The 27,294-nt window shown below is 42.7% G+C and overlaps 1 protein-coding gene, 1 long non-coding RNA gene and 1 pseudogene across 4 annotated transcripts in view; 1 reads left to right on the top strand and 2 right to left on the bottom strand.

Annotated features, from left to right (window-relative positions):
- Nucleotides 1–5,423: 5,423 nt before the first annotated feature.
- On the bottom strand, nt 5,424–7,884 carry LOC714857 (non-histone chromosomal protein HMG-17 pseudogene; annotated as a pseudogene).
- Nucleotides 7,885–11,393: 3,509 nt separating this feature from the next.
- Nucleotides 11,394–18,765, bottom strand: LOC114676261 (uncharacterized). Its single transcript, XR_003727133.2, has 2 exons — nt 17,881–18,765; nt 11,394–12,991 (listed from the first exon to the last, which is right to left on the bottom strand). It is a non-coding gene; the product is annotated as an uncharacterized LOC114676261 (long non-coding RNA).
- A 107-nt stretch (nt 18,766–18,872) lies between these two features.
- ATP1B3 (ATPase Na+/K+ transporting subunit beta 3) overlaps nt 18,873–27,294 on the top strand; it is a 47,846-nt gene continuing 39,424 nt past the window's right edge. For 2 of the 3 annotated variants that reach the window (XM_077990937.1, XM_028843418.2), the window contains exon 1: nt 18,873–19,140. Coding sequence is in view for 2 of the 3 variants with exons in the window: in XM_028843418.2 (XP_028699251.1) it covers nt 19,032–19,140 (109 nt within the window). In the remaining variant the exon portion in view is untranslated. 3 annotated transcript variants of the gene reach the window in all.

The following is a 27,294-nucleotide window of genomic DNA, read 5'->3' on the forward strand; positions in this document are numbered from 1 at the left end:
ATGTTTTATTGGCTAAAGTAAGTCACATGGTAAAGTCTTCTATCAGTGGGGGTAATTTTCCCACAGGGTTGGGCAGTGGGATTATTTAGAAATCAGTGACAAGGAGGACAAAGCATCTCAAACTCTGAGAAATAACAAAATTGTTTATCAGGAAGAAAATTATAACGTTAAATCCAGATGTTGAAAAGCAAGAAAGGTTGAAAATAAGTGAACTTAGCTTTCAACTCTAGAAACTAGAAGATAACAAACCAGAGAAGGTAGAAAGAAGGAATTAATAAAGATAAAACAGATAATATGAAATAGAAAACCAAAAACTATAATTTGATGTTTTAACAAGCTCAAAACATAGAAAGCCTTTGGCAAGTATGAACCAGGAAAGAAAGAAAGAAAGAAAGAAAGAAAGAAAGAAAGAAAGAAAGAAAGAAAGAAAGAAAGAAAGAAAGAAAGAAAGAAAGAAAGAAAGAAAGAAAGAAAGAAAGAAAGAAAGGAAGGGAGAGAGAGAGAAAGAAAGGGAGAGAGAGAGAAAGAAAGAAAAGAAGGAAGGAAGGCAGGAAGGAAGGAAAGAAAGAAAGAAAGAAAGAAAGAAAGAAAGAAAGAAAGAAAGAGAAAGAAAGAAAGAAGACACAATAACATGAAAGAGGAAAACAAGATGCAGAGATTTCAGATTTTTTAAGTGCTATGTACAACTTTATTCCAATGAATTTGAAAATCCAGACCATGAGAATGGCTTTCTAAAGAAATATAAATTACCAAAATTGACTCAAGGAACAGAAAGCCTGAACTTATCAATAGTAACATAAGAAATAGTCAAAGATCTACCTTCAAGAAAGAAAACAAGTCCATATGGTCCATAATGTAAGGTTCTACCAAGAGTTCAAGGAGGAGATAAACTCCACATAATGTGAAAGACGGAGAGTTTACCAAGAGCAGACTATCACTTTTCAGCTACAGATGCTGTATAACCAAGGTCTGGTCAATATAAATTACGAAAATTGACTCAATGGGGATGACTACGATTCTGAATTCTTAAGCTTTTGATCTCATGAAAACTAAAACAGGAGCCTTGACCAGAATGGTTGTTACAGCAGGTTCACATATTATTGAATGTTTGCACTTGTTGTTCATATCGCATTGATAATAAGTTTCCTTTTGCTTATGTTATGAGGTGTTAGGTGATACTACCATTTATTTAGCCCGTCTTTTTTGTGTTCCTGTCAGCTGATGCAATTCAATGTTAACAATTAAGTTATTTTCAGTGAGATTCAGGGCATTTAACAAATTAATAATTCAGTTGTGAATTTTTCTGCTTATTAAAAACTTTAAAAAATTAAGGCAAAGTTAAAATCTATGCCCAAAGTGAAAATATGAACACTCTTATACTTTGTTAGGTGAGTGGGCAAGTCATTCTATGCCAAGGACATCTGAGATATATGGGAATGACTCAGGCATAGGAGTTTAGGACTCCAGGCCAGGCGAATCTAGTTACTGGTGGGGACAGAGAACAACCACCTCATTGAGAAACTGGGAGGGGACTGTAATTACCAGGGACTTAGGAACAGAGCAGGGGTCAGCCAGGAACAGGAAGGTGAGGCAGACACCAGTTACTATAAACCTGGAAACTAAGGCCAAGGCAGTGGCAGGATAGAGTCAAACCAACCCTATCCTAAGCATTGACCCCAGTGTTAAAGGAAGTGCTGAGCCTGGAGAGGAGGTGGGGATAGTTAAGAGACAGGCAGAAGTTCCCAGTCACATTTATTGCACCAGACATATTAACTGCTTCCTTAGAATCTCAATTGCTGCCAGAAAAGACTGACAGACCACTGCTGTGAGAAGAAGGCACCTTTATTTCCTGGGTCCCTGGAAAAAAAATGATGAAGACAACAAGCCTTTTGTTTGGTGTGTGCACCCGCCTTCCAACCCCGAAGTTAACCCCAGAAATCAAAACACATTCACTTTAAAAGACTGGCACATCTAAGAAGCCCGAAGTGCCTGAAGGGCATCATGTAACTAAGCCCCCTTTACAAAGACTCAGCGAGTCAACACTTTGTTCTAACTTCCAAAGTAATAGTTTGAGGATCAGTTCTATATGTAAATCTGGGAACCACAAAAGGAAGTTAATCTCTGCTAGTACTAGCTTGTTGGAAAAAGTCCATCCCCAAAGGCCACAGGCAGTAAGTGGCTGTGTCAGTTCAGAAGCCATACTGTTGGGTAATGTCCCACAGAACACAACACAAGGCCAAGATGCACACTGAAGCTAGGATTTGAGTTTCTTGGGGGCCAACTTTCATTTGTCATAGAAATAACATCCCACCTTTGTACTGGACTGCCATTTCCTCCCTCAGCACTATGTGTAAGACTCCTGTTAACATGTTTACTGTGGTTTCGAGTTGAATCCTGGGGAGAATCAAAGGACGTTTTACTTCCTATCATTTTCCAAATTGAGTTCCCAGGCCTGCTATTGTCTTTCTTGAGTTTTCCAACTTGGCCTCCCTTTTTCAGTTCTTCTCTCACTTTCTACCTTTACTTTAGGTGTGCCTGCCCTCAACCTGGAACACTGGAACAAGCACCAAAGCCTTACAAAGAGGATCAGGACATCCTGCTGAGTGCCAGAACATTTCTTTCCCCAAGAAAAGGAAATACATATGGATTTATTCTCAGGGTCTACAGGTTTAGCACCAAAAAAAAAAAAGCTGCACTTAACACCAGGCCACTGTACAATCACCAGGACCTTTCTGGATGTGGAGCAACTTCATTTGGTTATTTCAGAATGCTTTGTAAACAGCGCAGACATGGACAAAGCATGGTTGAAGCATTTCAGTGGTACTTGTCTCTCATTTTCTACACGTGTTTTCCCAAAGGCTGCTTTCCCAAAGGGGCCTGGGGAGAGGCCTTAATCATCTGTTATCTCTCTTGCAGCTTCCTGCTCAGCCAGTGGCAACATCCAAAATATATACGAGCATTTCCTGTTCTTTCTCATTTTGTATAACCCACATGCTAGAGAGGTTGAGTTGTCTGATCTAGCTCCACATAGGACTTAGGCGGCACGTGGGAACCTAAGTCCAACCACTAAATGCTCTAATTACCCCTCTTCTTAACCTAGGTAAAGGGTGATCTCTTTCAAGACTAGAATGTGCTTATCTTTCCTTGGACATTCAAAACAAAACAAAGCAAAACAAGAGTCTGTTTTTAAATGTCAATGTCAAATCACAATATCATTGTATATCTTGTATCCAGAAAGGATCTTAGTGAATATATAGACCACGAGGCTTAAAGAGGGGCTGAGAATAGGTTCGGAGGATATGCTTGGGTAGGGCTTGTGGGAAGGTGGATGGTTGTTTCTCTTCCTTTCCTAGATACCTGAAAATGTAAGGAACCAGCCTAAAAATATGGAAGTTTTTGGGAAGCCTGTTTTCCTAATCGCTCTCATAATTCTGTTTTCAGTCTGAGGACAAGTTCTTGGTGCTTGCTCTTAAAGAGGAGCCTGGAAATGGAGTCAAGACCTTGCACACAGTGAACCCTGAATGTTTGTTGAGTGGGTTAACAAATGCATGAATGACTCTAGGTTGAAATGCTAGTTATTAAAGGCATTTAAATAGAAGGTTGTGGCCAGGTGCAGTGGCTCACACCTGTAATCCCAGTACTTTGGGAGGCTGAGGTGAGTGGATCAAGACCAGGAGTTCAAGACCAGCCTGGCCAACATGGTGAAACCACGTCTGTACTAAAAATACAAAAAATTAGCTGGGCATGATGGCAGGTGCCTGTAATATCAGCTATTTGGGAGGCTGAGGCAGGAGAATCGCTTGAACCAGGGAGTCAGAGGTTGCAGTGAGCCGAGATTGCGCCATTGCACTCCAGCCTGGGCAACAGAGCAAGAATCCGTCTCAAAAAATCTAAAAAAGTAATAAATAAATAAATAAATAAATATTATAAATAGAAAGTTTTAGGATTTATCTTGCCTTCCCTCTTTTTGACACTATTCCAAATTTCTGCATGATGTATTCAAGGGACACTGACTCCACCCCCAAGGTCAAGATTAGATCCTGTTGGGCTTGACTCAATCAACACGTTCCATCTGTCTGGTCTTTAATGATTAGTTTAGGATGAACACACTAACCAAGTCAGGGCAGTGCTCACACCTGTAATCCCAGCACTTTGGGATGCTGATGCAAGATGATCACTTGAGGCCAGGAGTCTGAGACCAGCCTAGGCGACATAGCAAGATCCCATCTCTACAAAATAAAATTAAAATTAAAAATTAACCAGGTGTGGAGGTATGCACCTGGACTCAAGAGACTCAAGAAAGACTCTTGAGTCAAGAGACCCCTTGAGCCCAGGAGGCTGAGGCTGCAGTGAGCCATGATGGCACCACTGCCCTCCATCTTGGGTGACACAACAAAACTCTGCCTCAAAAAAAATTTTTTGGCCGGGCGCGGTGGCTCAAGCCTGTAATCCCAGCACTTTGGGAGGCCGAGACGGGCGGATCACGAGGTCAGGAGATCGAGACCATCCTGGCTAACACGGTGAAACCCCGTCTCTACTAAAAATACAAAAAGAAATTAGCCGGGCGTGGTGGCGGGCGCCTGTAGTCCCAGCTACTCGGGAGGCTGAGGCAGGAGAATGGTGGGAACCCGGGAGGTGGAGCTTGCAGTGAGCTGAGATCCGGCCACAGCACTCCAGCCTGGGCGACAGAGCGAGACTCCGCCTCAAAAAAAAAAAAAAAAAAAAAAAAAAAAAAAAAAATTTTTTTAAGCTATTGATTATGCTAAGTCTCTCTTTTCTATTGGATTTGAACCTGAAAGCATGTAGGCTCTGAAGCTTCTGGAAATTAACCCTGAGGTGATAAAAACCAATAAATGGAAAGCAGGAGTTCAGGATTTGTTCATATCATTGGGGCGTTGGATCAAAACTTTCCTGAAGCCAGTAACCTCTAGAGTTTTCAGCAATATTCACCCCTGTAAATTTCCCTTTTTTTTTTTTTTTTTTCTGAGATGGAGTCTCACTCTGTCACCCAGGCTGGAGTGTAGTTGGTGTGATCTTGGCTCACTGCAACCTCTGCCTCCCAGGCTCAAGCAATTCTCCTGCCTCAGCCTCCCAAGCAGCTGGGATTATAGGCACCTGTCACCATGCCCAACTAATTTTTTTTTTTTTTTGTATTTTTAGTAGCGACAGAGTTTCACCATGTTGGCCAGGCTGGTCTCAAACTCCTGACCTCAAGTGATCCGCCTGCCTCAATCTCCCAAAGTCCTGGGATTACATGCATGAGCCACCATGCCCAGCTGATTCCCTTATTGTATAAGTCAATTTAATTCTGCTTTCTGTTTTCTGCTATGGAAAAATAATTGACTAATACAAGCTTATGTGATTTGCAGGTAGTTGAAACATAATATGTATTCATGGATATTTCCTAACTCCCAAACCAACATTTAAACAAAAGATAATTTTCCTCATAATATTCCCAGTAAGGTAGAGTTATGTACTTGTATACAATGCATTAGAGATAGTGATTTATGTAAAAGTAATTAAGCTATGATCTTAGAGTGAGTCAGTTGCAACACAATAACTAGAATCAAAGAACTTGAATTCCCATGCCCCTGGAGACATTATCAAGTCTCTTAGGAAATATTGTTGTGATATTGCCTAGACATTTAAAATTTCCCTCATGTTCCTCATAATAAGATTGTGAAAGGTAGTTCCTGTTTAAAAGAACGTAGTCACTTCTCTGACACAATTATTTTCCGCTAAAAACAAAAAGTCAACCTGAAAGGAAAATGAATTATTTAAATAATGTTAAGTCAGTTATTTCTCTTTTTTTTACCCCAAGCCAAACTGTATCCAGCTTTATTAAAGATACTTTCCATAAACAATCATGGTATTTCAGGCAGGACCTAGGCAGACAATGGTTACCAGTATACAACTTTCTTGGGTTTTTTTCTTTTTTTTTTTTTGAGACAGAGTCTCGCTCTGTCACCCAGGCTGGAGTACAGTGGCACAGTGGCGTGATCTTGGCTCACTGCAACCCTCCGCCTCCTGGGTTCAAGTGTTTCCCCTGCCTCAGCCTCCAGAGTAGCTGGGATTACAGGCGCCTGCCACCACACCCAGCTAATTTTTTTGATTTTTAGTAGAGACGAAGTTTCACCATATTAGCCAGGATGGTCTCGATCTCCTGACCTTGTGATCTGCCCACCTCAGCCTTCCAAAGTGCTGAGATTACAGGTGGGAGCCACCGCGCCCGGCCTATAACAACTTTCAAACTCCCTTCTTTAATGGATTACCAAAAATCAGGAAGCCACTATAAAACCCAATGAGGTCTTCATCCGATGCTCTGAACAGGAAGAGTATAGAGTGAGGGTTGACATTTCACGTTTAGCATGTTGTTTAAGAACTTTTCAGGAGCCAATCCTGACTTTCAGAAAGTGAAATGCAAATGGCAGAATTTATCTGAAGATCCACAATCTAGACGTGGAACCACTGCTCTTTTGAGGGGTGCCATCTCAGTGGCATCACCGGAAAGTCCAGATTGCCTGACACACTGGTAAACAATGACTGGGGGTCAGGTCTCAACAGATGTCTGGGTTTAAGGGAGTTAAGCCTGTGCTGAAAGGTGGCAAGGGAGAAGAGGATATAAAAACGAATTTGTTTTTCCATACCACAAGGCTTTTGTGCCAAGGGGCCATGTGTGTCAAAGTCAGGGAATCCCTCCTCCTGGGAGCCAAGAGGAAGTCTCTCAAAACTAGGAGGGAAAGGTGTTTTCCCCACATCAATCCAGCTTCAGCGACATTCTGTTAGGGACATATGCCCCACCCCCTTAAAACAACAATGAAGTGTTCTGTGTGCTCACAACAAAGTTTTTTTTTTTTTTTTTTTTTTTAAAAAAAGGTAAAACAGAATTACGCATTTTTTATAAAACTTGATTAAAAAAATAGTATTTCAAGCTGTATGGTCACCAGAAGTACACAGTTATCAAAAATGCAGACACTTCACTTGGCATCTCCAGCACTTTCAGCTTTCTGTGCCTGGTCTGTTTGGGCATCTCCATTTTTTGCAGGGTTATTCCCCTCCTTGCCAGGATCAGCTTTTCCCTTTTTCCCTTTGGGTACCTTCTCTCCCTTCTTTGCAGGGGCCTTTTTAGGCTTGGGCTCTGGCTTTGGAGGAGCAGGTTTAGCAGACAGCCTCGCAGATCTTCTTTGTGGTTCATCCTTCACCTTGGCTTTATCTCCTTTAACATCCCCTCCAGCCTTTCTCTTGGGCATGGTGGCAGCATTGGCAGGACAGGCGCAGGGCGCGGGATGCAGCGGGTCGTGAGCTTTGGTTGGTCTGGGGGGTCATTCTCCGCTCTTCACACTGCTCCATCGGTTATTTCTTAATAAAATCAGATAACACAATCCTAGCAACTAGGAAATTGAATTCAAATTTTGAATTGCTCCAACTTTCCGCTGAGCATTGTCTAGCAGACACACCAGAAGCCCATGACTTGTTGGAATAGAAGGAATGAGTTCCGATCACTGTGTGTGAGCCATCTTTGTTCACATAAAGATGGGATGCGAAAGACAGGTCCTACTTTTCTTTTAGGCAACATTTCCTTATTCATAGAAGGATGCCCTAGACTTCAAGATATGGGAAGTATTTTCTTTACCTTCATTATCCCAGACCAATGAAGGGCTTTTAAAATCATAGACTATTAAAGAATCATGATCGACCAGGCACTTTGGGAGGCCAAGGCAGGTGGATCACTTGAGCTCAGGAATTCAAGACCACCCTGGGCAACAAGGCAAGATCCCCATCTCTACAAAAAAAAAAAAAAAAAAAAAAATTAGCCAGGTCTGGTGGTGTACACCTGTAGTCCCAGCTACTTGGGAGGCTGAGGTGGGAGGATCACTGGAGCCTGGGAAGTTGAGGCTGCAATCTGCTGTGATCATGCCACTGCACTCCAGTCTGGACAATAGTGTGAGACCCTGTCTCACAAAAAAAAAAAAAAAAAAAAAAAAAAAATCATGATTTTTCAGGTTTACAAAAGTACATTTTAGACTTTTTTTTTGGTTTTTTTTTTTTTTTTTGAGATGGAGTTTCATTCTGTCACCCAGGCTGGTGCAATCTTGGCTCAAAAAACAAAATCAAAAACAAACAATGATGAAGCATAAGACATCATTCTTTGATCTGCTTTGCCCTTTCAGAAGGAAATTCTTTCTGGCCCATCTTGAACGTCTGCATCCTAGGTTCAAGTGGTTCTCCTGCCTCAGCCTCCCCAGCAGCTGGGATTACAGGGGCCTGCCACCACGCCCAGCTAATTTTTGTATTTTTAGTAGAAATAGAGTTTTGCCATGTTGGCCAATTTGGTCTGGAACTCCTGACTTCAGATGTTCAGCCCACGTCACCCTCCCAAAGTGCTGGGATTACAGGCATGAGCCACTGCGTCCAGATAATTTTTTAAAGTACTGATATTTAATGTATGGAGAGTTTGAAAATTTTGATCGAATTTGATAGTGAGTTTCTGAGTTAAAGAAATGGCACGGTACATGGGCATATTGCATGATGGTGAGGTTAAAAATAGAAAAAGAAAAAAAAAAGCACAGAATAACAGAAAGAAAGCCCCACTAGGAGCTGAGCTCTGGTCTCATTTTATGCATCTCATTGAATTTCTGTGTAGACTCAGTTTCTCAGTCCCTCTGGGCCTCAGTTTCCTCATCCATGAACAGAGGGGCTTAAGCCAACTCATCTGGAGGGACCCTTCCCTGAAGATCTAGGAGTGGATAAGACATGCTTAACCTACTACCATGTTAAGAATCATAATGTGAACGAAAAGCTACACATCCTTGGTAGCTTTTCTTCATGAGAAATAAATTGTTCTTCATGATGACAATCAGAAATAAATTGTCGAGTTTAGGATGATAAGACTTATGAAGGATTCTTGAGTAGGGAATCAAACGCCTCATATTTGGCAGGAGCATTTGAGTTTTATCCAAAAAAAAAAAAAAAAGAAATTTTTTGTTTCTTTTTTTGAGACAGAGTCTCACTCTGTCACCCAGGCTGGAGTGCAGTGGCACAATCTCAGCTCACTACAACCTCGCCTCCCAGATTCAAGTGATTCTCCTGCTCAGGCTCCCGAGTAGCTGGGATAACAGGTGCACTCCACCACACTCAGCTAATTTTGTATTTTTATTAGAGGCAGGGTTTCACCATGTTGGCCAGGCTGGTCTTGAACTCCCAACCTCAGGTGATCCACCCCCCCCCCAGCCTTCCAAAGTGCTAGGATTACAGGCGTGAGCCACTGTGCCCGGCCCTAGGGCTATTTTGAGACTCAAATACCTTCAAGGTGCTGTAAAACATTGATAAATCTCAAGAGGCAACTTAAATAAGGAAAAACAAAATTAAAAACAAACAATGATGAAGCATAAGACATCATTCTTTGGTCTGCTTTGTCCTTCCAGAAGGAAATTCTTTCTGGCCCATCTTGAGTCAGTGCTCTTCACAAAAGAAGTATATAGAAAAACTGTAGTATGTATTATTTCAGAATATTACAGGTCCAAGGGGCCTGACAATTTAATAGATACCTTCATTTTAAATTTCACTTTTGAGGCTGGGCGCAGTGGCTCACACCTTTAATCCTAGCACTTTAGGAGGCCCAGGCGGGCGGATCACAAGGTCAAGAGATTGAGACCATCCTAGCCAACATGGTGAAACCCCATCTCTACTAAAAATACAAAAATTAGGAGTTCAAGACCATCTTGGGCAACATAGTGAGACCTCATCACTGAAAAAAAAAAAAAGTATAAATGAAGCCAAAAACAAAACTGGGCATGGTGGCGCATGCCTGTAGTCCCAGCTACTCGGGAGGCTGAGGCAGGAGAATCGCTTGAACACAGGAGGCAGAGGTTGCAGTGAGCTGAGATCACACCACTGCACTCCAGCCTGGCGACAGAGCAAGACTCTACCTCAAAAAAATAAAAAAATAAATAATAAATAAATAAACAAATTCACATTTGAGGGAGGCTGTGCAAGCCTACTCTGGCTCAGGAAGCTACTCGATAATAATAAATAATAATAATATTTCAAATTTGAGTTAAATTTGCAGATTGTTCTGTAACTGACATATTAATCAAAAGTAAATCAAAACTCACTGGAGATTGATATCTTAGTCCCTTCTATAATTAAAAATAATTTTGTGTTTTTGACACAACTCTGTGGGGTTTAAAAATTATATTTTTAGTTAGATGGAAAAATCAATATAAAATACTAAGTATATAGTATACAAGAGTCCATAGCTACTGTGGTTTTGGCTTCATTCATACTTTTTTTTCAGTGATGAGGTCTCACTATGTTGCCGAGGCTGGTCTTGAACTCCTGCGCTCAAGCAATCCTCCTGCCTCAGCCTCTCAAAGTGCTAGAATTATAGACATGAACCACCGTGCCTGGCCCCATTTATACTTTTTAATGAGAAGAGCATACAATAAGTTGAATGATATGAAATTGCTATCTTCAGGCCGGGCGCGGTGGCTCAAGCCTGTAATCCCAGCACTTTGGGAGGCCGAGACGGGTGGATCACGAGGTCAGGAGATCGAGACCATCCTGGCTAACACCGTGAAACCCCGTCTCTACTAAAAATACAAAAAACTAGCCGGGCGAGGTGGCGGGCGCCTGTGGTCCCAGCTACTCCGGAGGCTGAGGCAGGAGAATGGCATAAACCCGGGAGGCAGAGCTTGCAGTGAGCTGAGATCCGGCCACTGTACTCCAGCCCGGGCTACAGAGCAAGACTCCGTCTCAAAAAAAAAAAAAAAAAAAAAAAAAAAAGAAATTGCTATCTTCATAGGTCAAAATTTCATTTGGTTTCACCTAGTAGCTAGTAACTCAGTTTATTTAAATTTTCTTATCCTGTTACTAAATAACTTAATTTTTCTTTCTTTTTTTTTTGGCTGGAGTGCGATGCTGTGATATCAGCTCACCTCAACCTCCGCCTCCCAGGTTTGTGCAATTCTGCTGCCTCAGCCTCCTAAGTAGCTGGGGTTACAGCCCACCACCACGCCTGGCTAATTTTTTGTTTGTTTTTGTTTTGAGACAGAGTTTTGCTCTGTTGCCCAGGCTGGAGTGCAGTGGCATGACCTCCACTCACTGCAACCTCCACCTCCTGGGTTCAAGTGATTCTCCTGCCTCAACCTCCTGAGTAGCGGGGATAACAGGCGCCTGCCACCACATCAGACTGATTTTTGTACTTTTAGTAGAGACGGGGTTTCACCATGTTGGCCAGGCTGGTCTTGAACTCCTAACCTCAGGTGATCCTCCCACCTCAGCCTCCCAAAGTACTGGGATTACAAGCGTGAACTTAAATCTTTAAGGAGGAAAAAAATATGCAGTTAGGAATTGTGGGGCTCAGAGTTCATAATAGGAGGAGCCAGCTTAAGTCCATTTTTCCCAACCACTTTACTTAAACCATCAAAGTAATACAACATATACATAATTTAAAAAAAATCAAAGTACAAAAGGACTAAGAATGAAAAGTACTTATATCCTGCCTATATCCCCCAGAAAAATATCCAAGATCTTTCAATCCTTTCCAGTTTTATTTCATCTGCTCTCTCTTTGGCTCTAAGCAACATGCTTATATACCTATTTTTCTATTAGTCAATTCCAAGCACTATTAAGTCTCTGTTATGATAAATGAGCTATTTGTGTATTGTTCCACTTTATCCTCCATTTATATTTTGTTAATCATAGTACTATTTTGTTATTCTGTTGGTGATATTTACAATTTTAAAACTTTTACTTCCAGCTCCACCATCTTATTTATTTGAGACAGAGTCTCTCTCTGTTGCCCTGGCTGGAGTGTGGTAGTGCCATCTCAGCTCACTGCAGCCTCTGCTTCCCAGGTTCAAGTGATTCTCCTGCCTCAGCTTCTGAGTAGGTGGGATCACAGGTGTGCACCACCACACAGGGCTAATTTTTGCATTTTTAGTAGAGACGGGATTTCATCACGTTAGCCAGGCTGGTCTCGAACTCCCAGCCTCAAGTGATCCACCTGCCTTGGCCTCCCAAAGTGTTAGAATTATAGGCGTGAGCCACTACGCCTGGCCCCTGTCTTTAAATAGGATCTCTAAACTCCTTATTATGTATGAAAAAGAAATGAACATTTCCACATCTTCCTTCAACTCTCACTTCTCTATAGACCTCCTGCCTCTGTCAGCTCCACCAGTACTTTTGTATTGTCAGAGTTTATAACATGGACATTTTGCTGTATGACTGGTCATTCTGCTGATCCTAAGTATTTAAAGTCAATAAACTGCAATTATATTGTTTTGATTATGTAAATAGGATTCACTGCAGAACAAAGTGCATCAGTTAGAAAAGGTAAATCTCTATCAGTAATCTATGCCACTAGAAAGAGGATGCATCAAACACCAGGGCTGAATGATTACATCTTCAAACACTCAATTAATGTGCTTTATATCTGTAACATAGTTTTCTGCTGTTTTTCATTGCTTTTCCTTTTGCTTCTTAACAAAAGCAGCACATGCCTTCATCATAGGACTAAATTTATCCAGGATCTTAATCCCACGCTCCGTGGCACGGACTCCACTTTCTGCTTGCAGGCATTGTTCTCTGTTGGAAACCAGTTGCTCGCTTGGCCTGCCAGACAGCTGTCATTCTAGGCCTGCCTGACATTGCACTCCTGGGTTAGGACTAGTTTTTCTTGGATCCCAAGTTTTTCTCATTCTTGGATTCCTTTGCCTTTTTACTGGCCCACTCTTAATTGATTTTTTTTTTTTTTTTCAGAAAAACTTTATGAGACATGAGTTTCCTGAGTTCTGACATGTCTGAATATGTGTGGCAGCTTGACTGGATATGGTATTCTGAGACTTATTCCTCTAAAGGCGGCACTCCACTGTCTTCTGGCCCTGAGTGTAATGGGAAGACTGGTGCTGTTCAGACATTTGTTCTGTTGTAGTTGGCCTGTTGTTTGTTCTCTGGAAGCCTTCGGGATCTTCTATTAGTATTTTCTGTACTGTAAAATCAAAAGGTTATGGTTAAGTATGGGTCTATTTTTATTTCTTATGCCTGGCACCAGCATACATTTTCAGGCTGAAGACTCCTGTCCTTATCTCTGGGGAACTTTCTTCTATTATTTCTCTCATTATATTCTCCCCTGAATTTTCTTGTCTTTCTTCTGAAAACATACAAAGTGTCAATCCAGGAACTATTAGTTGAACAGCATCCTTCCTGGATTAACCCTGTATGTGTTTGGACTTCTAAAAATATTCTCATTTCCTTTTATCTTTCTGCTTTATGCTTTAGGAGATTCCATGGACCTCTCTGTTCAGTCCTTATATTGATTTTTTAATTTTAGCAACTATATTTTTAAATTCCAATAATTTTCTTCATGTCACTGATTGTGCCTAATATATATATGTATGTATATATATGAGTGTGTATATAGATACATACATACATATCTATATGTTGATTACAGATATATAATCAACTTATCTTACGGATAAAGTAACTTCTTAAATTTTCCTGCGGTCACTATTTAGAATACAAGAACAATTCTCTTATGTCCCCAGAATTATCTGTTTCCTATGACGTCAGCTTTTTAAAATATCTCCTTTTAAAAGTGTTAAATTTATACCCTCTTTTTATTTTTGAGACCATCTCACTCTCAGCTCACTGCAACCTCTGCCTCCTGGGTTCAAGTGATTCTTGTGTTTCAGTCTCTCAAGTAGCTGGGATTCCAAGCATGCACCACTACGCCCAGCCAAATTTACACCTTCTTTTGGTTATTTTTTCAAATAAAAGAACCACGAAAATGTGTATCAGGAAAATTGGCCATCCTTTGTCCCCAATATCTTTTTCACATCTGCTCCAATTTTTAAAAGCATTCTATTATGAAAAATTTCAAGCATATACAAAGCAAACACAGTATAATGAACCTCATGTACCCATTACCTGTTGATCTAAAAGGAAGACGCTTAGGCAAAATTAATATAGAGAGTTTATTTAGGCCAAGGTTGAGAAGTGCAGCCCAGGACACATTTCCAGGTTGCCTTGGCGAGTGCTCCAGGGAACAAAAGAGAGGCTTAAGTTTTTAAAGAAAAAAGGATGAATCAGGAGAAAAGGACAACTGCAAAAGTTGTTCATCAGGAATTCACTGGTTTACAGAAATGAAGTGGCTTCAAGAGATAATGATTTAGTTCAAGGAGGAGTTTCATTCCATGGATTTAATTTCAATGACTCTCTGGGCCTGATAATTTAAAGGGGCTAGTCTTCCTCAGATAAAAAGCTGCTTTTTGGCCAGGCACAGTGGCTCACACCTGTAATTCCATATTTAGGGAAGTCAACTCAAGAGGATCGCTTGAAGTGAAGCCAGAAGTTCAAGACCAGCCTGGACAATGTAGTGAGATTCCCATCTCTACCAAAACAAAATAAAAATTAGCCAAATGTGGCCAGGCCTGGTGGCTCACGCCTGTAATCCCAGCACTTTAGGAGGCCAAAGTGGGCGAATCATGAGGTCAGGAGGTCGTAGGAGTTCGAGACCAGCCTGGCCAGCAGAGTGAAACCCCGTCTCTACTAAAAATACAAAAATTAGCTGGGCATGGTGGCGCGCACTTGTAGTCCCAGCTACTCAGGAGGCTGCAGCAGGAGAATCAATTGATCAATTGAACCTGGGAGATGGAGGTTGTGGTGAGCCGAGATTGAACCCCTGCTCTCCAGCCTGGACAACAAAGGGAGACTCCATCTCAAAAAAATAATAATAATAATAATAATAATTAGCCAGATATGGTGGCATGCCTGTAGTCCTAGCTACTCAGGAGGCTGAAGCAAGAGAATCATTTGAGTATAGGAAGTGGAGGCTACAGTGAGCTATGATTGCACCACCGCACTCCAGCCTGGGAAACAGGGCAAGACCCTGTCTCAAAAAAAAGTTACTTCTTTTTTTTTCCACACACCCAGCTTCAGTAACTCAACATTCTGCTTTTTTTTTTTTTTTTTGAGATGGAGTCTTGCTCTGTCACCCAGGCTGGAATGCAGTGGCATGATCTAGGCTCACGGCAACCTCCGCCTCCTGGTTCAAGCAATTCTGCCTCAACCTCCCAAGTAGCTGGGATTACAGGCGCCCCCCACTGTGACTGGCTAATTTTTGTATTTTTAGTAGAGACGGGGTTTCATCATGTTGGCCAGGCTGGTCTTGAACTCCTGACCTCGTGATCCGCCCTCCTCAGCCTCCCAAAGTGCTGGGATTACAGGCATGAGCCACCTCGCCTGGCCTACTGTGGTGGTATTAATAGTATTAGGTGGTGGAGGAGAGGTGGGTATTTGAATCCAGGTGCTGTCATTTGCTAGCTTCTTAACCATGGATGAGTTAATTTCTCTAATTTCAGTAATTGTAATTAGAGAATTAATTACAAAATTAATTACCATTTTGTAAATGCAGTTCCCTCATTTACAAAATTAGGGAAACAGTACCTCCTAATTAGGGTATTTGTAAAGATTGAGAAATAAATCACACTATGCAAGTAGTACGGAGCCCAGGACTTAGTTAATTATTTATAAGAGATCTTTATTATTACTGTGGAATTCCTAAGTATCCTCTACAGGTAGGGCTGTCAGATTTAGCAAATAAAAATACAAGATAGGCTGGGCGCAGTGGCTCATGCCTATAATCCCAGGACTTTGGGAGGCTGCGACAGGTGGATCACCTGAGGTCAGGAGTTTGAGACCAGCCCGGACAACATGGTGAAACCCTGTCTCTACTAATAATACAAAAATTAGCCAAGTGTGGTGGCACACACTTGTAATCCCAGCTACTCTGGAAGCTGAGGCAGGAGAATCGCTTGAATCCAGGAGGCAGAGGTTGCAGTGAGCTGAGATCGCACCATTGCACTCCAGCCTGGGAGACAAGATTGAAACTCCGTCTCCAAAAAAACAAAAACAAAAACAAGATTTCTAGTTAAATTTGAATTTCAAACAGACAAGAATAATTGTGGCGGAGTAGCTATGTCCCAGATATTGCATGGAATGTATACCAAAAAAATATCCATCATCTATCTGGACTTAAATTTAGGTGGGCACTCTGTATTTTATCTAGCAAAGTAACTTCTCCTTCAAAGGAGAAACTTAGAGTAAAATAAACTGACAGAGAATGTAACTGTAATTAAATTTTATATTTCATCTGCTCATACTTGGTAGGCCAGTGGTTCTCAGTACACACAGGATTTTCTCTTCCAGGTAATGCTCAACTTACCATATATCAGAGAAATAAATAGTTTCCATGTTTTGGAGTAGAATGTAAAAATGTCACCAAACTGAAATCTGTTGGATCTAGTTACTATACTGAACTAGTCATGCGTTTCAAAACTGCTCACTGAATTATATATTTCTATTTAAATCCTTATTTGGAAAACCACAAAGCACTAAATATGAAAGTCATATTAATGACCATTAAACATATACAAACTACAGGCTGGGCGTGGTGGCTCATGCCTGTAATCCCAGCACTTTGGAAGGCCGAGCTGGGCGGATCACCTGAGGTCAGGAGTTCAAAACCAGCCTGGCCAACATGGTGAAACCCCATCTCTACTAAAAAATACAAAAATTAGCTGGACGTGGTGGCTTGCGTCTGTAATCCCAACTACTTGGGAGGGTGAAGCAGGAGAATTGCTTGAACCCGGGAGGCGGAGGTTGCAGTGAGCCAAGATCCGAGCCACTGCACTCCAACCTGCGACAAGAGCAAGACTCCGTCTCAAAAAATTAATAAACACATACAAACTACAAATCCTTGACAGCAGCCAATCTGTTTGAAACACTATTTCATAATATTCTTCTTTACCACTTTTTCTTTGTGTGCCAGGTAATTAGTTATCAAAGCACGCTTATTATTAGCACACACACATACATGCACACACATAATGTAAATGAAGTGGACAGGTTTTGTTTCATGCTAAATATCTTCCATTTTACCTGAATGTAAAAGCCTGTTATGAACTCTACCAGTATTTTAGGTCTCCTCTAACCTGTAGTTATATTTGTAATGAGTTGAAAATAGTTAACTACTGCCATGTTTTTTTTTTGTTTTTGTTTTTTGTTTTTTGTTTTTTGAGGCGGAGTTTCGCTCTATCGCCCATGCTGGAGTACAGTGGCGGAATCTCGGCTCACTGGCTCACTGCAAGCTCCGCCTCCCGGGTTCACGCCTTTCTCCTGCCTCAGCCTCCCGAGCCGCCCGGACTACAGGCGCCAGCCACCACCCCCGGCTAATTTTTTTTGTATTTTTAGTAGAGAGGGGGTTTCGCCGTGTTAGCCAGGATGGTCTCGATCTCCTGACCTCGTGATCCGCCTGCCTCGGCCTCCCAAAGTGCTGGGATTATAGGCGTGAGCCACCGCGCCCGGCAACTACTTCCATTCTTTAGTTCTTTCAATCTTGCCTATGATTTAAAGAAGTGCATTCCAGTCTGCTTGCATGGTGCTTTGCTATTTCTAATACTGATTTCATGCCAAACTCTCCAAAATGCTTCTACAAATCTTTTGGTGTCATTAGCTCAAAAGGTAAATGGATTTTGGTTATTTTCAATGTCATAATTATAAATTTAGCTTCTCAAGCGTGAAAAAAAGCACTTCATAGTAATGTATTTTACCACTTTTCCATTTGTGGGAGATATAATTCATTATTTCTTGCTTTGGTAAGAAAAATGAGGAAAAAGAAAAATTTATCCATTTGCAGGCTGTTTAAACTTCCAGAGAGATTATAATTCATCATTCCAAACAATAAGCTGGCTGTTACATTTCTCCATAATTTTTATTTGCTAATAAAACGGAAGCAGCGCTTTTTTTCTAAAGATAAAATAAAATAAAAATAAATAAAAACAACAACAGACCCCCCCTCCCCGCCCCACCCCGTACCTTCTGTGCAAATTCCTATTAAGTCATTCATCCTGTCAGTGAGTCTGAGGGCCCCGTACTCGTCAGCTCCATCTTGCGGAGGAAAACGCTATCGGCACCCTCAGCTCCGCCCAAGGGCCGCGATCTCTACAGGGGAGATGAAAAGCCGGCTACGCTACACAGGCGTGGACCCTCCACGAGTGTCCATTTCCTGTGGGTTAAGAGTAGGAGCGTCTGGGCAAAAGCTGGGAGCTTTCAGTTGCCAGGGCCCTTGGGAAAGCACGTATTTAGATTTCATTGATAAATTCAACTGAATCCGGAGAAAAATTATACTCCATTCACTGGCATATTTAGAACGGAATTCCCATTGACCCGAGGCTCCCGGTTGAATCCTTTAAAGGAGCCAAGCGAGGACGTTCTCGGAACAGCAGTGCACCGTGTACACGGTGGGAGCCCCGCGCGATCGCCCGCAGAGCGTCCTGTAGGAACGTCACAGAGCCCAGAGAGCGTCCTGTAGGAACGTCACAGAGCCCAGAGAACGCCTGGGGACGGTCGGGGAGGCAGTTCGGGGAGGGGACGGTTAAGTTCCCTCGAAGAGGACGCCGCGGGCCGACTGGAGTCTTTTTCGTGCTCTCCGCGCCCGCCCGCCGCGGGTAGCATCTTCTCAGCGTCCCGGCGCCCAGGAACGCCCAGGAAACCCAGTCCTCCTCCTAAGCAACCTGCGGCGCGGGGACGCCCGCCTTTGCTATTGTTCTAAAAGTGCGTGCGACTAAACCTTCAGATTTTTAGACGTACTTCTCGCTTCCTCTGACCCGGGCTGAGGGAGCCCCCGAGGCTACTGCGGGGCGGGGCCGGGGCCGGGGCGGGGTGGGACGTCCTAGCCGCCTCAGGCAGCGCCCCGGCCGCGGGCGGGAGGCGGCAGCGGCGCGGGCCGAGCGGCGCGAGGATTGGCTGCGGCAGGCGGAGACGTCAGGCTCCCGCGGCCCAAGCGGCCGCCCGGCGCGGCGCGGCGCAGTCGGCTCGAGTACTCCCAGTAACGAGGAGGTGTTCTCGGCCGTCCCACCCTCCCCTGCTGTCTCCGGGTTGCGCCGCCGGAGCCGGGACGCGCCTCCGCTGCCCTCGCCGCCTCCATCCCCGCGGCCGCAGCTCCCCTCGCCGTCCGCGCGCGCACCATGACGAAGAACGAGAAGAAGTCCCTCAACCAGAGCCTGGCGGAGTGGAAGCTCTTCATCTACAACCCGACCACCGGAGAGTTCCTGGGGCGCACCGCCAAGAGCTGGGGTGAGCGGGCGGCAGCTGGGCGTCCGGGGCCGGCCTCGGTCCCGGGGGCGCCAGGCGCGGTCGGGTGGGAACGGAAAGGCGGGAGGCGGCTCCCCACGCCGGGGCCCCAGACCGCTCGACCCTAACCCGGGCGGCGGCGGCGCAGTGCGGCCCCATTCATTGCTCTCCGGGCCGGCCGGACTGGCCGTCGCTCGCTCCCGAAGCAGCGGGGCCCTCGGGCAGCCCGGCCTGGCCGCGCCGGTTCCTGCCTCCCTGCCGGGAGCAGGGCGCACGTGCTGCCCGGGCCTCCCGCCCGGCGCGGCGCCGGAAGCCGGGGACCCCTGCCCAGAGCCGGGCCCCGAGCGTGCGGGAGCCGAGCCTCCGGGCCTCCTTTGTACGGAGCGCTCCGACCCGAGAGGCCCTGGCGGAGGCGCCCGGCCCGCTGAGCGGTTCGGTGAAGCCAGACCCTGCCCCACTCCAGGGGAGAGGAAATTTCCACTCCCGCCGCTATCTTGTGACTCGTCCACGCTGCCACCCCGACCGGTCGGAAGAGTGCGACAGAGTGTTAAGTGTGGGTGTGGGTTCCTTAAACGTGTAGCGGTGAGTTAATCACAGAAGTACATTGTACGAGAAAATGCACTTGAATTTGGACAGTGAAAAGGTCCATAAAAAGGTTGTTTCCTCCCGGATTCCTTTTTAATTACAGAGATTTTCTTCCTTACAAATTTGCTCCTTTGAGGAATGTAAATCCTGTCTGAACAACACAGGTTTTTGTTTTTGTTTTTTTTTCCTGTGTCTTCAAAACAGGAGAGTGATGGTTGTATGTCAGCAGCTTTTTTCTATGCGTGAGCTCTTTGTTTTAAAGTATTTAAACCATCTACCATGTAGAGTTGCTTTAGGGTGCCTTTTTTTTTCCTAAAATTGTATCAATATCTGAATGCAGGCTAGAGCTTTTTTTTTTTTTTTTTTTTTTTTGGCCTTTATACTTAAGTAAACTAATTTTACCTTTTTAAAATCTTTTTGAAACATCTTTTGTTAGTGTGTCTTGAAAGACCATTTCTTTCTGAGTGAGAATAAATCTGGAGAGCTTAGAACTGTTTGGGCACAGCATTTTTAGGATAAGCATGGAGAAATAAGCTGTGACTCAGAAAATAAACTGTTGCTGCGGACTGAAGTGGACTCCTTCAGGGTGAAAAGGCGACTTGAAGTCTTATCACAAACTGAAAGGGGCCTTGGAGGATTTTTAGCCCAACCCCCACGTTAGAGAGATGAGAAAAAGGAGACCTAGAGAGGTTGTGATTTTTGCCTTGTGTAAAATTACATATGCCACAAAGCCAAGAAAAGAACCCAGTTCTCCTTTAATCCTAGTCCAGCGATTGTATTATTTTACAGATGCCTTGCCTAACTGCATGGTAATCACTCAAGATTTTTATTTAAATTGCTGTCTTCTTTTGGGAACCCACTAGTGTGATGAAGAAATAAATCTTGCATCCAGACTTACATGGGAACAAAAGAACAAAGAACATTTATAAAGCTTCATTGCTTGTTTCTAGAGTGTACTAACTTTTTGCTGAAGAAACTTTTGAGTGGTGGAGAGGGATTAATTTTGATAGGCTACCTTCCTCCCTTTCTCCCTTCCCCAGTGCTTCCTCATTTCCAGAACAAAGTAACTCCACTTTGTGTTAGAATGACATTTCTTACTGCAGACAGTGCTCTTCAACCTTTGTATTATATGACCTAGGGTAGAGATTTTATTTTATTGGGTCAGTGCATTTAAATAGATAACATGTGCACAAATAAGTATAGGGCAATGTGTAAGGACTGTAAAAGTAGTACAAGTGAAGTTGGGATTCATTTTGGAAGGATTAAGCCAATCTCTTCAAAATCGATAAGTATTACTCTTATCAGTAAATTTTTTGTTTATTGTAATAATAGTAAGTCAATGAAGAATGGCATATATAGGTGAAAATTTACCATAATCCTGTCCCAGTATACGGATATCCCTCTAAGGATATGTGAGGGAGCCGTGAGAGGAGGCCGAAATCCATATTCAGGTTGCCAGGCTGTCTACCCTAGATCATGGTTGGGTCTGCCTAGAGAAGGGGCACGTTGTTCTAATTCTTGCAAAGAAAAGACAAGATCAGTTTGGAGAGCTCTGTGCCTCATCTGTCTGCCAGGAGGGGTTCCTTTTCTGATTCTCTCAAAGGGACTGTAGGGGCTTGTTGCCGGATCTCATCATACCTCAGAGATACTGTTAACATTCTGGTATATATCTTACTGAATTGTGTGTAATATTTGCTTTTTTTTTTTTCTTTTAACAAAAGGATCATAAAGTGTTGTTTCATATTCTGAGTATATTGTGGGCATCTTTCCATGTTACTAAAGATTTATTTTTAGAGAAACGTTTCCCTATATTCACCCTTTTCATGTACATTTTTGCAAATTTATTTCCTTGGTATATATTTATACCGATGGGATATCTAGGCCATTCATATGTACTTTTTACATTTTGAAAGTTTGTTTTCGTATGCCTTCCAGGAAGTTTCTAACAATTTATACTTCCAACGGTATGTAGCGGTGTCTCACACCTTCATCAGCACTGAGGCTATTTTTACCTGTGTTATCTCTTTTAAAACCTTAATTTTTTGGGCCGGGTGCGGTGGCTCACACCTGTAATCCCAGCACTTTGGGAGGCCGAGGTGGGTGGATCACTTGAGGTCAGGAGTTCGAGACCAGCCTGGCCAACATGGTGATACCCTGTCTCTACTAAAAATGAAAAAAGAAAAAAATAATAATAATATTAGCCAGCTGTGGTGCCGCCTGCCTGTAACCTCAGCTACTTGGGAGGCTGAGGCAGGAGAATTGCATGAACCCAGGAGGTGGAGGTTGCAGTGAGCTGAGATCTGCAGCACTGCACTCCAGCGTGGGTGACAAAGCAAGACTCAATCTCAAAAAAAAAAAAAATCTTACATTTTTTGGTAACAGCTTTTTTTTTTTTTTTAATAAAGAAAAACATCCTTTTGTTATTTTGTAAATTTTTTTTCTAGTTGTCTTTTTGACTTTGTTTTTTGAATCAAATTTTATGTAGGTGGTGGTGGTAAAAGATTATGTGTTTGTTGTAGGGGGTAGAAGAAAAAAAAAATTACATCTTTTTTGACCTTGTAAAGTTCCTAGGACTCCTGGTGTGTCTACCCCCAGGATTTTATCATTCATTTAAGATGTTTCCCGGTTTTGTTTTTAGACATTTAAGTCTTTAGTATGTTTGTCTCATTTTGATCTGAGGTTCCTCTCCAAGTGCATTGGATACGTTAAAAAGCACACATCTTTAAAAGGTAGTTGTGCTATTTACATTTTGGATAAAGTGAAAGTGTTGCATGTTACATTGCATTGCCTTATTTAAAACAGCTACATAAAGATTTTGAGTGGCCGCTTTATTGTGTATTTGGCGAATATCTTACAGGTGGTTACAGCAGTTTCAAAATGCTTATACATAAGTTACCTCATGTGATTTTCACAGTAACCTACAGCCAACTAGTTGGGTGATCCAAGTGTACTTAGCACTGCTTTTCAAAATGAAAAGTAAGTATACATCAGCAATAAATAGTTGCCATTTATGAATACACAGGACAAAGAAAATTGAGCACCTAGTGGCTGATGTTGCAAAATACTAATTAACTTAAGTTCATTGAATACAATTAGAGTCAAATTAATGAAGCTTATAGATTGTCCAGTGTTATTGAAACTACTAGTAGTGGGCCATGTGTTGCTATTAACATTTTTTTAAATGATGAAATAGAATAGTAAAAATGTTTATTTTACCTAATAGATTTATTCTAGCTTAAAAAAAAAAAAGTGTTAGTTCATGAAACTTTTGTGTATTTTGCATATATAGATACCCCAATGTAAACTGTATTTGTTACTTTGGCTCATAGTCCAGAAACTCTTGAAAGCCACTAATCTAGCCCAGTGCCTTCGTTTCGTAGGTGGCAAAATTAAACCTGTGGGTCATGTGATTTGCCAAAATTCACTCAGGGAGTTAGGGATGAAATCCTTGGGGCTTCAGACTCCAGGGCCAGAGATTTTTTAAAAAAACAAAACAAGGCTGGATGTGGTGGCTCATGCCTGTAATACCAGCACTTAGGAAGCCGAGGCAGGCAGATCACCTGAGGTCAGAGTTTGAGACCAGCCTGGCCAACATGGCGAAATCCGTCTCTACTAAAAATACAAAAATTAGCCCGGCATGGTGGTGGGCGCCTGTAATCCCAACTACTCTGAAAGCTGAGGCAGGAGAATTGCTTGAACCCAGGAGGCAGAGGTTGCAGTGAGCCGAGATCGCGCCACTGCACTGCAGCCTGAGCTACAAGAGCGAGACTCCGTCTCCAAAAAAAAAAAAAAGGAAAAACCAACTATGCCATGATGTGTTGTCATTTCATAACATCTACTTGTGAGCTTCTTCGGGGTTCATTATCTTTATTAAGGTGGTCTGTCAGTAAATGCTTTGTATTAACATTAACTTAAAACTCAAGTCACTGACTTCCAATCCTGGTCAGAATTCTGGACCAAAACTGTTAGCACCTATGTTTTGTTTGTGTGCCTTTTCTTTTACTGTAGGTCCATGAAGAGCCATTTTCTCAGTCACTTCTGGGTCATGGCTCAGTAATTGTTCTGCTTTGGAGATCAGACTTCATCCCATCTGGGGCGTCTGACAGTAGGGGAGAAGGCAGATGTTTGTTTTTCATTGTCACATAATTGTTGTAAGATGGTGTTCTTTGTCCTGTGGAGTGTGCCATTAACCCATTTATGCTGGAGGTTGCAATTTTTTGAATTTTTGCAATCAGACCTTGGCAATGATGTTGAGCAGTAGGATATAACTCCCACATGCTTAACGTTCCAATAATGGAACACAGGCATAAATAGAAGTTTTACAAACTTTACAAAAATGTGCATCACTGGGAAAGTAACAGGACTTACCTTACCCTGTGTGCCAGCTATAAATGCAGGCCAGGGCCGGGCGCAGTGGCTCACGCCTGTAATCCCAACACTTTGGGAGGCCGAGGCGGGTGGATCACAAGGTCAGGAGATCGAGACCACGGTGAAACCCCGTCTCTAAAAATACAAAAAATTAGCCGGGCGCGGTAGCGGGCGCCTGTAGTCCCAGCTACTCAGGAGGCTGAGGCAGGAGAATGGCGTGAACCCGGGAGGCGGAGCTTGCAGTGAGCCGAGATTGCACCACTGCACTCCAGCCTGGGCGACAGAGCGAGACTCCCTCTCAAATAAATAAATAAATAAATAAATGCAGGCCAATGGTACATGTGATGGCAGCAGAAGAGTAGGGCAGGTACTGAGCCATCATCTAGCAGGAGAAAGTACCTCCTGAATTGTCCAGGAAGTAGTCCTGTGGTGGGAGGGAGAGAAAGGGTAAGTTTATGTGTTGTGTTATAATACCATTGTAATTATGGTAGTACGAGTGCTTTAAGATTATTAAAGAGCCTCTCCCCACCCCTGATGTAATTTGATTTCTTTGAAATTGACTTTTGGATTTATATCTATACAATTAAACTAGTTTTATTAAAAGAAGTCTTAAAAGCCCTCCTATCTGTAGTAACAACTTTAACATGATTTTGTCATCATTTAATTAAGGACCAGTCATTTAACACTGATTGTGAAATAGGAGGAAACACCCATTTAATCTTGAAAGATAAATTTATTATTTTCTAGTTTTGCATTCATTCTGTTGGTTTTGTAGAAAAGTCACCTGTAATCTTTAACCACTTAATATAACTACTGTTAACATTTTATGTCTTTTTCCTATGTATAAATAAGTTTTTAAAACATACCTGAATAAAGTTTTAAAATGCATAATTACATACCTGATCTTATCATTTAACATTTAAGGAGAATGGTCTTTATTCCTCTGCCTTTTTCCTAAATGTTGATGTGCTGGAGGTGTCCTTAGCTCTGTCACCTTTGTGGTGACCATATACACTTCCTGTTGAATTTATCTAAATTTCTCTGGTCTGGTGGCTTAGTTACTATCTCTGTTGGGACTCCCAAAGCTGCATATCTAATCATGATTTTTTTTTTTTTTGAGACGGAGTTTCGCTCTTGTTGCCCAGGCTGGAGTGCAATGGTGCGATCTCAGCTCACTGCAACCTCTGCCTCCCGGATTCAAGCGATTCTCCTGTCTCAGCCTCCCAAGTAGCTGGGATTACAGGCATGTGCCACCACGCCCAGCTAATTTTTGTGTTTTTAGTAGAAATGGGGTTTCTCCATGTTGGTCAGGCTGGTCTCAAACTCCCGACCTCAGGTGATCCGCAGGCCTTGGCCTCCCAACGTGCTAGGATTACAGGCGTGAGCCACCGCGCCCAGCCTCATATGACTTTTTAATGTTATAACCACTTGCCTATCAGAAATCTCCAGTTGGATGTTTCATAGTTATGTCTTCATGTAAATCTGTGGTGGTCTCAAGGGCTCCTTAGCGTGACATACAAACTCTTTAAAATCTCAGTGGCTTACTTCTCTCCTGTCATCTTTCTCTACCGTTCCACATCGTTATTTCCTACCCCTTCTGGGCCGTTTCCTAGCTTCGGGGCCTCTCATCCCCTTATTCCACGTTGGTCTGGCTACTCAGATGTCAGCTTTGATAGTCTGATCTCCAGAAAACGTCTTTGAACTCCTCTTTGCAGTAAGGCAGGGTGCAGTGGCTCTTGCCTGTAATCCCAGCACTTTAGGAAGCTGAGGTGGGCGGATCACTTGTGGCCAGGAGTTAGAAATTGGCCTGGGCAACATGGTGAAACCCTGCCACTACTAAAAATACAAAAAATTAGCCAGGTGTGGTCACGTAGTGAATGTTTGCAATCAGACTTTGATGATGACCTGTAGTTGAGCTACACGGGAGGCTGAGGTGGGAGGATCACCTGAGTCCAGGAGGTCGAGGCTACAGTGAGCTGTAGTTGTGCCACTGCATTCCAGCCTGGGTGACAGAGTTAGCCTATCTAAAAGAAAGGTTAAGATTCAATAAAATAAAATAAATAAAAGCTTTTTCTATCATAGCATTTGTAACTTTATATGTTGTTGTCGTTGCCTGTTTACTAGACTATAATCTTATTCGTGTCTTATTCCTCTTGGATTCTCTAACCCCTGGCCTGTTCTAGCACTTACTAGGAATGTAATACAAACTGGTTGAATGAATGAGCAGTAGTGTGAATGTTTCCATGAAGTTAGTCTTCTGCAGTATTGTTTTTAACGTCTTCACAGCGTCTGGCGTACCATAGTATAATCGTCCCCTTAATTTTGGGGCATTTTCCTTTTTCTTTGGCTAGAGTACTGATGGGTTTTCATGGAAGTTCAGTGTTCAAAAGAAGCTTACTGATTTTTCCACTTAACTTTCTTATTGGAGACTCACCTGAGTTTGTGACATGCCTGGATTGTGCAACTGATAATAGTGACAGAACCAGGGCAAAATTTTATTTAGGTTTGCTTCCTGCTTTATTGCTCTTTTCAGCTTCTTATACTGCTTTTATGAGACCCTCATAAAGTCTTTTTGTCTTTTAACTTACCTGCTCTCAAATTTAATGGGAGTTTATTCAGTAGTGCCCTTCTTCCCTGATGGGGTGCTATTACTGATAATATTTCTGAAAAATTTTTTTAATGCAATAACCTCCCACATACCTGTTTAAACTTTGTTACTGACTCATTTGTGGAACTTGCTCTTATTTGTGACTTCTCAGGATTTTGCTGGGGCGGTGGGTAAGATACGACTTCGGAAGTGACCTTCCTGCAAGGCATGGGGTACTTTTCTTTTGGTTTTAGCATGTTAGCAGTATCTGGCTTATAAAAAAGTGGCCCTTTACATACTCCTGCTCCCACTCCCTAGCTTTCTAACCATTCCTTTCCTGATTCCTCCCTGTTTGCTCTTCCTGTCTTCTAAATGTTTGTGATGGTTAATATTATTGAGTGTCAACTTGATTGGGTTGAAGGAAAGAGTATTGATCCTGCGTGTGTCTGTGAGGGTGTTGCCAAAGGAGATTAACATTTGAGTCAGTGGGCTGGGAAAGGCAGACCCACCCTTAATTGGGTGGGCACCATCTAATCAGCTGCTAGCGAATATAAAGCTGGCAGAAAAACTGGCCTAGCCTCCTAGCCTTCATCTTTCTTCCGTGCTGGATGTTTCCT

The sequence above is a fragment of the Macaca mulatta genome, chromosome 2 (assembly GCF_049350105.2).
Source record: "Macaca mulatta isolate MMU2019108-1 chromosome 2, T2T-MMU8v2.0, whole genome shotgun sequence".
Lineage (NCBI taxonomy): Eukaryota > Metazoa > Chordata > Mammalia > Primates > Cercopithecidae > Macaca > Macaca mulatta.